Raw genomic sequence first — 10,799 nt, forward strand, 5'->3', positions numbered from 1 at the left:
GGGGATGCTGCAACGGTCGTAAATATGAAAAACAGTCCTAAGTCACTTTTTTTCAGCAGCGTTGTAACTTCGAACAGTCACTAAACGAATGGTTGTTAAGTCAAGGATCACGGGTACATCTAAAACAGGGGTCTTCAAACTTGGCCCTTTGATGAGTTGTGGACTTCAACTCCCAGAATTCCTCAGCCAGGAACGCATGCCTGGCTGAGGAATTCTGGGAGTTGATGTCCACAACAAAGGGTCTTCAAACTTGGCCCTTTGATGATTTGTGAACTTCAGCTCCCAGAATTCCTCAGCCAGGCCTGGCTGAGGAATTCTGGGAGCTGAAGTCCACAAGTCATCAAAGGGCCAAGTTTGAAGACGCTTGGCCTAAACCCTAACGAGGCTGTGTTTTCTTCTCTTCTGTTCCAGCCCATAATAAGCAGCCACATTCAGGGCCGCAGTCCCATCTTTTCGTTCTTTGACCCTTCACTCCCGCGCTGGAAAAAAAAAATCAAGATTGCTTCCAGACACCGGGCAAAATGCCAAAGCAGGCAACGAACGCCCACTCTGATGCCTAACTTGGCTGGGGAAAAAGGAAAAAAAAAAAAGAAAAGAAACGAAACGAAGGAGCAATGAGTCATAACAGCCTAAGATTTCCCAAATAGGACTCTCAACTTTTCCCTGTCAAGAATTGCCCTTCAAACCCACCAAGGCTTGAACCTTTTGCCGGCCGTTGTTTGACCAAGGCAGAAACCCTGAGCAAAAGTCAGAAGCAGAGTCTGTCAGATCTGCCCTCTTGAACTTTGGTGAACCCCTCCAAGAAGATGCCCTCTTGAACGTAGGTGAACTTTGGCGCTCCCTCCATCTTCCACACCTCCCTCCTTCATGCAAGCCCCTGAGGAGTCCCACCGGCTGGTAAAAACACCCCAAATCTGATCCACACGCCCCCCTCCCCCCAAGTTCCGCACAGGATCAGAAGGGAACCCACGCGTCCAACGCTAAGCCCTAAAATTCCGATGAAGGCAGTCTTCACGATAAGGTCCTTCAGATGTCCTCACCACTGAATGGAGCTCCCCATTTTTCACCCGACTTAGCACCTGCCCCTCAAATCCCAAGGAAATTGCTCTTGGGGAAACGTGCAGCAATTCCACCTTCCATCTCGGATGCAAAATCCAGGCTGGCGGAGGGGCGAAGAGGGAGCCTCAGGTGAGATGCTGTTTTCGGTACTTGTGGCCGCTGTAGACCCGGATGATCCTGGGCGCCTGTTTCCAGACGCTCAGCAACTGCGAAGCCACCTTCTCCAAGGTGGGCCGGTCAAAATCAGCCAGCAGGTTCACCGGAGGAGCTTCCTTGACGAATTTGGGCAAGCTCAGCATTTCCGGCAGGTGGGGGTTCCCGAGGAAGAGGTGGGCCAGCCTCCCTCGCTGCAAAACCTGCACCAGGAACAGCACCACGTCCTCCAGCCGGGCCACCAGGAAACGGTCCTCCCAAGCCTGCCACGGGCTACGCAGGAGCACCCAGAAGAGCGCCGTCTTGAGGACGTAGGAGGAGAGGACCCGGTCCCACCGGGTGGCCCAGGGGGGCTCCAGAGCGCGCCCCCCCAGCTCCCTCAACCCTTTGAGGATCTGCAGGCATTTCAGGTGGCACGAGTCGGCCGGCACTTGGTCCCGCAGCCAGGCCAGCAAGCGCTGCTCCGCTTTGGAGAGGTTGAGGGTCCAAAAAGGGCCCAGCTGGGGACCCCCAGAAGGCTGGGGGCAGACCCAGGGGGTGAGGTACAGCCCCTCGCCCAGCGGGATGGCCGGGGTGAGGTGGACGGTCAGCGAGAGGTGGCAGCAGACGTAGTCCGAGCGGGGCGCGATCTGCAAAGCCAGCGGGGAGGGCGGCCCGCCGACGGCCAGCAGCTGCACCCGGCAGCGTTCCTGCAGGCGGGCACCCACGGCGCCCAGGCAGCGCTGCACTTGCGCCTGGAACCAGCGGGCCACCAGCCCCGCCGACAGCAGGGGAACCCCGGCCTCCTCGCCCTCGCTGGCGGCCACGCAAAGAGCCCGGCTTGGGGAGCCCTGTGCGCCGGCGGCCACACGCAAGGCGCAGAGGAAGGCACCGCGCGAGCCGGCTTGAATCTCAGGGGCGCAAGGCAGGACGCGCAGCTCCAGACGGGGCGGCAGGCGCAGCGGCAGCAACAGGTCGAAGGCGTCGGGGCTGCCCACCTTGTGCTGCTCGTAGGCGCTGCCCACTTGGATGAAATCCCCGCGCAGGGCCAGCCGGCCGGCCGCCTTGCCGGCGCGCACCAGCTCGCCCACCACCAGGCTGACGTGGGCTTTGCTGTGGCCCAGCACGTGGGGCGAGAGCCGCAGCCGCGTCTCGTAGAAGCCGTCCAGCAGGGCTCGGCGTCGGGGCTGCCGGCCGCTGCAAGCCCAGCCGGGGCTGCCGATCTGGCCGCCGCCGCTGCTGCTTTTGGGCCGCCGCTGCCGCCGCCCCGTCCACCAGGCCCGCCAGCCCAAGCCCAGCGCGGCCAGCGCCAGCAGCAGCAGCAGCTGCAGTGGCGACGGCAGCCACTTCAGAAGCGACGGCAGCAGCGGCCAGTCCGCTGACTCGCCCGTCGGGCCGGCCTTGCCGCGCAGCGCTTGCAGCAGGCAGACGAGGAGGGTGCAGGCGCAGGTCAGCAGCGGCCAGAAGACGCGCAGGTTGAGGCTGTAGACGGCCATGGAGGGGGGGTCTTCAGAGCCGGGTGGGGGGTCTTCAGAGCCGGCGGGGTGGCCAGGCCCCTCGGGGAAAGCCGGCTTGGCAGCAGCGCCGCCAGTGCATCGCCCGTCGAGCTCAACGCTGCCGCCGGAGCCCCGTTGCCGCTTCGCTCGGGGCCGGCAAGCGCTTCAACCCATCGCCGCGCCTCCGACGGGGCAGGGCGGCCTCCTCTTCCTCTTTCCTCGGCCGCCACAGACGGCCGTCTCCCGGGACGGGCTCGCTCGCAGCTCTTGCTTGCTCGCCTGGCCGGGCGCCCGCGGGCGCCCGCAGGAGACTTTCCCCGGGACTCGACGGTCGGGAGGAAAGGACGGCGGCGACTCCCGGGTGTAGGGTCGTCGCCCTCGTGGGGTGAGGGAGAGGACCGCGGCTCGGTCGGCCCGGCTGTCCGCCGTCCTGGAGCCGGAGGCCGCCTTGATTCTGCAAGGCACGGCGTGGCTTGCAGAACCAGCCAAGTTCTGCAAAAACTTTTTTCTTTTTCGACGCTTCCTCTTCCGAGTGGCGAGCGCGGCGCGTCACTTAGGGGATGAGCTCAGAGGAAATGCCAAAGTCTGGGATGGAGGAGGAGAGAGGAGGAGGAGGAGGAGGAAGAAGGGGCGGTGGGACCCGAGGGGACGGGCGCTGGGTTGACCCCCCTCCGTTCGGCTCCAGCTCTGCCCGGCCGGGAGAAGCGCAGGAGAGGCGTGGAAGGCGGTGGCGGAAAGAGGAGGAAGGAGAGAGCAAACCAACGGGCCCCACGATGGGACGTGCCAGGGGCGGTGGCTGGAAGGAGGGAGAGAGAAGCCAGGATGTCCAAACAGACCAGGATTGCCAGCCTCTGAATCTGGGGCCACGTCTCGTTTCCCAAAGGCAGAAATCTGCCAGCAATCGGATCAGAAGAAAAGGGATCAGAGAAGGGGGGGTGGAAAGAGTGGGAAGAACTGGATTTTATTTTTAAAATCCCATTTATATCCCGCCCTTCTCCGAAGACTCAGGGCGGCTTACAATTTTTAAGCACAAACCAATGTGCTTAGCAGTAGCCTTCATTCTATGTATATGCCTGCTTATTAGGCCTTTTGCCCCCCCCCAGCGGCATTATTACAAAGTCAGCTTAATTGCCCCCAACAATCTGGGTCCTCATTTTACCTACCTTGGAAGGATGGAAGGCTGAGTCAACCTTGAGCCTGGTGGGACTCGAACCTGCACTAATGGCAGGCAGCTGGTGTTAAGAGGTAGTCCCTGATTTATGACCGCTATTGGGCCTCACATTTTTCTTGCTAGGCAAAGACGGCTGTTAAGTGGATTTTGCCCCGTTTTGCGACCTGCCTCGTCACACTTAAGGGAATCCCTGCAGTTCTTAAGTTTTAAGGACAGTACTGATTAGTACAGTACAGTTAGCGCAGCTGCTAAGTCACCCTGCCTTCTCCCTTTTGACTTTGCTTGCCAAAAGGTCGTAAAAAAAGGGATCGCGTGACCCCGGGGGGACACGGCAGCCGTCCTACATGCGAGTCAGTTGCCAAGCGGCTGAAAATTTGGTCCTGTGATCGTGGGGATGTTGCAACGGCCGCATGAAAAAGTCGTCTTTTTTTCCCCTCTCCAAGGATGTTGACTTTGAACGGTCACTATAAACCAATGGTCTTAAACCGAGGATTATCTGTATTTTGGGGCTCTGATGCTGGCCGTCTCTGGGTGGCGGGCACTGCCAAGGGGTGACTGCCTCAAGCAGATAAAGAGGTTTGTTGCCTCTGGATAGGAAGGAGAGTGCAGTGCCTGCAGCTCCAGCTGTGAATCTGGGGGAGGACCCAGTGGCTAATTCCTAAATAATGTGGATTAAAAATGCCAAATCCAGTCTAAACATCTGGCTGAGTGTGCGACAAACTGCAATAATAAAACACTAGGTGTAGTATGCTGCTACTTGCAACATTTAGTGATTGAAGTTACAACTGAAAAAATTGACTTATGACCATTTGTCACACTTACAACCGTTAACAACATCCCTAGGGTCACGTGATCGAAATTCAGACACTCAGCAACTGCTTCATATTTATGACGGTTGCAGCATCCCAGGGTCACGCGATCCCCTTATGACAAGCAAAGTCAATGGGGGAAAGCCAGATTCGCTTAACAACCGTGTTACTGACTTAACAACTGCAGTGGCAAGAAAGGTCATAAAGTGAGGCAAAACTCACTTTAACTGCGGCAAGGTAGGTCGTAAAACTCAAAAGTGTCTCACTGAACAACAATAGACGTTTTGGGCTCAATTGTCATAAGTTGAAGGCTATTGGCAATGCACGTTATGTGTCCAACAGGGTTTACAACATCTGGCCCCCGCTAAAGCTTTTTTTAAAAAGAAAAGTAAAAAAAAATAATAAAGCTTAAAATAAAACCTTTGGAATGAAGCACCATTTATTTCAACAACATCTACATCCTGAATCTTCCCATTTGAAAAGACACGTGATTGGTTTTTAAGAAGTGTGACTTGCTTTTCAGTACAAACTTTAATAATAAGTTAACATATCTTGGGAGGGAAGGCTAAATGGCTATTCTACAAGGAATCCCTTTCGTTGGAGAAAAAAAAAAAGATGTTTGCAGTTGCCCCTCAAAATCGCGGCAAAACTGCGGTCAGTTTTGCAGGCGGAAAGCGCGTGAAAACACTCGTCTGAACACTCTCCAGCAAGTTTCCGGCAATTTCAGATAGACAAGCCAAAATGGTAACCCTTCGGCTTTCCCCAACTGTCGGGAAGAACAAAGGAAAGAAAAGATTCCCCATCTAGAGACTTTTCCACAAGGTATAAGGATAGTTTCGCTCTACTGGAACACAGGAGTAAATAACCTCTCAATTTGCAATAAATCTACGGCGACAAAATTTAAATTCTTTCCGATAAAAATATGGCTGCTTTACATCCAAGTTGTATAGCATTCTTCAAAACTGAGTATCCCGGAGTCTGTGTAAGAAAAGAAAGAACACTGAATATTAGAACTATTTTATCTTTTCCGTTATCTTCAAAAGAGCTACCAGCTGCAACTCAAGGTGGAAACTGCTTTCGCTGTTCCAGTTATCCAGGGCAAAGAAGATGGGGATCTACCTATTCTCCAAAACATTTCTGGGCAGGATGAGAAGGGCTGGAAGATTGTTAAAGAAAGATCCAACCTAAACTAAGGAGTTATTTCCTGAGAACAATCAACCAGTGGGACGGCTCGGCTCCAGAAGATGCGGGTGCTCCATCCCTGGAGGTTTTTTAGAAAAGATTGGATAGCCACTTGTCCAGAATGATACAGAGTCGTCTCTAGTCCAGGGGGTTGGACTGGAAGATCTCCAAAGGTCCCTTCCAACTCTTTTTATTTTGTTAAATGCTATTTTAAGAAATGGTGTCTTAATTGCCCCATCTCTATAAGGGTTCATGAGAGGGACGCGGTGGCTCAGTGGGTTAGGACGCTGAGCTTGTCGATCAGAAGGTCGGCAGTTTGGCGGGTCGAATCCCCCGAGTGCCGCATAGCAGAGTGAGCGCCTGTTACTCGTCCCAGCTTCTGCCAACCTAGCAGTTCGAAAGCACGTAAAAATGCAAGTAGAAAAATAGGGACCACTACGGTGGGAAGGTAACAGCGTTCCGTGCGCCTTTGGCGTCTAGTCATGCTGGCCACATGACCACGGAGACGTCCTCGGACAAGCGTTGGCTCTTCGGCTTTGAAACGGAGATGAGCACCGGCCCCTAGAGTCGGAAACGACTAGCACGCATGTGCGGGGGAACCTTTACGTTTATAGGGGTTCATGAGATGTTTCTGCAAAGAGTTCCTTGAAAACAGTTCCTCTGTTCCCAAGGAAGAGATCTACCAGTTTCTGGATGTCCAGAAAGGGCAGGAAAGACGAAAATGAAGAAGGTTAAAAAAAAAAAGCACCCTCGGATGCTTTGAGATCTATTCCTACGATTCCCATTGGGGAGATGGCTCAGTTGCTGAAATTCTTGCAACTAACAAACTCTTGCAACTCAATGTGTCTTGACAGAGCATGGGCGGGCAACCGTATCAACTTTACAACCCGTGGACTTCAACTCCCAGAATTCCTGAGCCAGCAAGGGTGCTTCTGATTATGCAAATTCTGAGGATGTATTTGCCAGCTTACCAGTTCAGCATCATAGTGAAGTCCCGTGTCGTGATGCTGCATCTCTTCATCCCGAAATTTCTTGATGATCTGGGGGAGTGGGAGAGGAAGGGTTGTATCCCAGAAGCAAGTCAGGTGAGAAAACAAAATCTATGTAACTTGTCAAAAAAAAAGGCAGAAATACCCAAAGCTTTTGGGAGACATTTTAAATGAAACCCTATAAAGTGTCAGAGTTAGCATATGACTTCCGAGTCCTGCGTCTCCCTCGGACCCAAAACCGGGACTTGTCATCAGTTCTCAAAACAGGCTTTCCAAAGAGCAAAAACAAGGAATATTCTTTTGGGGGGACTGGCAATCTGGCATTTAGCTTGAAAAGTGATCGACATTATATCACACATGGTTAAGAACATCCTTTGCTTCCACTGGAAAGTTAGGAAATTTCATTCACATGGTGAAATGTGGATAAATGCTGAACTTATGAAATTTGGCCCACCAGATTCCTTCTCAAATCAATCAATCAACCTACCTACCTATCTACTAGCTAGCTAACAATATCTAGCTATTATCTATGAAATAATCTATATCCATCTATCATCTATTATCTGTTAAATAATCTCATCTATCAATCTATATCTTTATCATCTATCATCTAGCTAGCTAGCCATCTCTAGCTAGCTATTATCTATGAAATAATCTATATCCATCTAAAATCTATTATCTGTTAAATAATCTCATCTATCAATCTATATCTTTATCATCTATCATCTAGCTAGCTAGCCATCTCTATCTAGCTATTATCTATGAAATAATTTATATCCATCTGGTATCATATATTATCTGTTAAATAATCTCATCTATCAATCTATCTATAGCTAGCTAGCAATATCTAGCTATTATCTATTAAATAATCTATAACCATCTACTATCATCTATTAGGTTAAATAATATCTATATCTATCTATCTATCTATCTATCTATCTATCTATCTATCTATCTATCTATCTATCTATCTATCTATCTATCTATCCTCTCAGAATTCCCTAGCCATAATGAAGAACTTTTAATATGTGTGGAGTTCAACTCCCAGAATTCCCCAGCCAGTATGCTGTGGAGCAGAAGGTCCACACATCTTCAATTTGCCAAGTTTGAAATACACTGCTCTAAATTAAACAAAAATAATATCATATGTTACGTTATATTTGAAAATTTTTAACACACACGGATACCTGCAATAACTCCTTGTATTTCTCGGGATCTTCTTCTACGAGGACCCTGATCTGGTTGTTATAATGGTGAGCGATGGTTTCTTCGACGGCTACCGTGCAGGCCATAGCAGCGTTTTTCCCAAGCAAAGCTGTGCCAGCACCTAGAATGAAAACATCATCACGGCTGTGCAAGGAGGATATATGTCGTATATATATATATATTAGGAAAATAAGAACACTGATGCTCACCTAACATATAGCCTGCAATGTCCCACAGAGGTAACAAAATGGTTGGACGGACTCTGTACAAAATCATGAAGTCCTTCATTTGTTTCAAATGGTCCTTCTCTTGTTCCCACATTTGCTGGATTAAAGTAAAAAGATAGTTGTGTTCAAGAAATGTCCTATCTGTATGCTGTCTCAATCTGGAGATACTGCAGTCTCTTCGTTCTGCTAACCTGTCATGAAGCCCTTATGAGCCGAGTTCATACAATGCTCTGAGCCACAAGCCACGTTTTCAATAAAGAATGGTTAGATGCAAGCAACAGTCCACGCCAGACCTAATCCAATCATATAGGTAGTCCTTGACTTACGATCACAGTTGGGATCTGAATTTCTGTCAGAAGTCAGTCACCGTGAGACACCCTGTGACCACGACCAATTTTATGACTATTTTTGCTGTGGTTGCTAAGCAAATCGCTGCAGTTGTTAAGGAAATTGTTTGGTGTTTTTTTATAAAGTAAATCCATCTTCCCCCAATTGATTTTTTTTTTGTCGGAAACTGGCTGGGAAGCTCTCAGATTGTGATCAGATGATTGCAGGATGCTGCAAACCATGATAAATGTGAGCTGGTTGCCAAACACTTGAATTGCAATCGTATGACCACATGACAGTCATCAATGCGAGGACAGGTTGTAAACCCCCTCCCCCCCCTCTTGAAACTTTGAACTGTCATTAAAACAAACAGTTGTAAGTCAAGGACTACTTGTGTTATGGTTTAATACACAAGGGCTGGCTGAGGAATTCTGGGAGTTGAAGTCTACAAGTCTTAAAGTTGCCAAGTTTGAAGACCCCTGGATAACAAAGGACTGCAGCCAACAAGGGTTTACTTCACAAATCATTGTGGACAATTAACTGCATAAAGTAATTGTAATAAAAATCTATTTTGGTTACCAGTTGAACTTAAGGCACAGAAAAAGAATCAGAACAGGGACGATGAAATCAGTGGGGTAAAAACACTTACACGAATGACTGGTCCAACTGAACTTCGGCCTAACACAGCCATCTGACCGGCGTAAATGCGATTTGCCCCATATTCGCCTGCATGATCCACTCTGATTATTCGGTCAATAACCGGTTTGTTGATGTCATCCAAAATTATTCTGGTGCTACAAAATCTGTAAGGGGAGCATAGGAATTGCAAGCCCCATCTTCCTTTTGCACCTGTCAAGCAGACAATCATTGCTTTACTATTAAAGAAGATTGCAGTCATTACTTGAACTTTTCCAGAGCTTTCTAAGCATATGGAATTCATTATTATTTTTTTAAAAAACCAACTTTTTCCCTGGTTGTAGAAGGCTTTTTTTGTGTATTATCTTCTGAGTCCTCACCATCTTGTGATTTTCAATCAAGGCCCAAGTGAACCAATATTAACAAAATAATAGTTGGAAGGGACCTTTGAGGTCTTCTAGTCCAACCCCCTGCTTGGGCAGGAGATCCTATAGCATTTTGTAAAAATGGTTGTCCATTCTCAAAAACCTCTGGGGAGGTTAAATAATTACATAATCACGATGGAATAGAATAGAATAGAATAGAATAGAATAGAATAGAATAGAATAGAATAGAATAGAATAAGGAATAGAGTAGAATATAATAGAATAAGGAACAGAGTAGAATATAATAGAATAAGGAATAGAGTAGAATATAATAGAATAAGGAATAGAGCAGAATATAATAGAATAAGGAATGGAATGGAATGGAGGAACATTTATTAAGTTATTGATTGAATAATCAATACGGTGGCCCATAGCAACAGGCAAACCCATAAAACCACCATAACCACTTTAAAAAATAAAATGCAATGAAGAACAGTAGGGACTATTCTAACAGTAGTAATATTACTACTATTGGTAGGAGGAACAGTAATAGCAGCAATAGGAGCGTGCTGGGTGAACTCAATACCGGCACGTCCTTAGACACCTGCTGAGACTCCCATCCAAGCCACCTCCTCCAGCGGGCTCCACCAAAGTCCCCTTCCAACATGGCTCCCTGCTGGGAATTCTGGGAATCGTAGTTAGAAAGCGCCCGGTAGGGCAGTTAATCCAGGAAGGGCAAAAGAGGCATCCGAGTGAGAGTTCTAAGGGCAGAGAATCACGTGGGGATCCCGAGGGAAGAGGGAGATACCCCGCCCGCGCTCTACCTTCCCTGCGGGCGCTGAGCAAGCACCGCTCACGGATCAGCAGAAAGCCATAGCCCGCGGAGGCCCTCGCCATGCTGCTCGGCGCGGATTGATGATGTAACGGGGCGCCCGCTGCCCCAACCGCTTCGTGGCGCCCTGTGACGTAAGACTTAATCTACTCGTTCGATCCTCCACAAACGGAAGCACGCCGCTCTATTTTACGTCTCTACGTTCTCATTAGGGAACCGCCCCCAGATCGGATACTTTCTCCGATTGGAGGAAACCGCCGCCAGTTCCTCGAGAGTTACTTCCTCCGGCGGTTGTCAGGGGAACCGCAGAACGCGGTCCGGGGTCTGGGTTGGGTTGGGTGGGCGCTCGCGTCGTTTGGGCTGCGAGC

At 49.6% G+C, this 10,799-nt stretch overlaps 2 protein-coding genes across 3 annotated transcripts; both read right to left on the minus strand.

Moving 5' to 3' along the window:
- Positions 1–345: 345 nt before the first annotated feature.
- Positions 346–2,687, minus strand: ITPRIPL2 (ITPRIP like 2; the record flags this gene model as incomplete). Its single annotated transcript, XM_083372622.1, has 1 exon — positions 346–2,687. The coding sequence occupies one exon, from the start codon at positions 2,685–2,687 to the stop codon at positions 1,185–1,187; it is 1,503 nt and encodes a 500-aa protein (XP_083228748.1). The 3' UTR covers positions 346–1,184.
- Positions 2,688–5,097: 2,410 nt separating this feature from the next.
- Positions 5,098–10,744, minus strand: COQ7 (coenzyme Q7, hydroxylase). Of its 2 annotated transcripts, XM_083372860.1 has the most exons (6): positions 10,424–10,744; positions 9,248–9,447; positions 8,254–8,368; positions 8,026–8,165; positions 6,821–6,889; positions 5,098–5,645 (listed from the first exon to the last, which is right to left on the minus strand). In XM_083372860.1, the coding sequence occupies exons 1-6, from the start codon at positions 10,494–10,496 to the stop codon at positions 5,568–5,570; spliced, it is 675 nt and encodes a 224-aa protein (XP_083228986.1). In that variant the 5' UTR covers positions 10,497–10,744; the 3' UTR covers positions 5,098–5,567. The 2 variants fall into 2 exon arrangements, with proteins under 2 accessions (XP_083228986.1, XP_083228985.1); XM_083372859.1 differs by lacking the exon at positions 10,424–10,744 and having other exon boundaries at positions 9,248–9,718.
- Between the last annotated feature and the right edge of the window lie 55 nt (positions 10,745–10,799).

The sequence above is a fragment of the Vipera ursinii genome (assembly GCF_947247035.1).
Source record: "Vipera ursinii genome assembly, chromosome: 13".
In the NCBI taxonomy this organism is placed as follows: Eukaryota; Metazoa; Chordata; class Lepidosauria; order Squamata; family Viperidae; genus Vipera; species Vipera ursinii.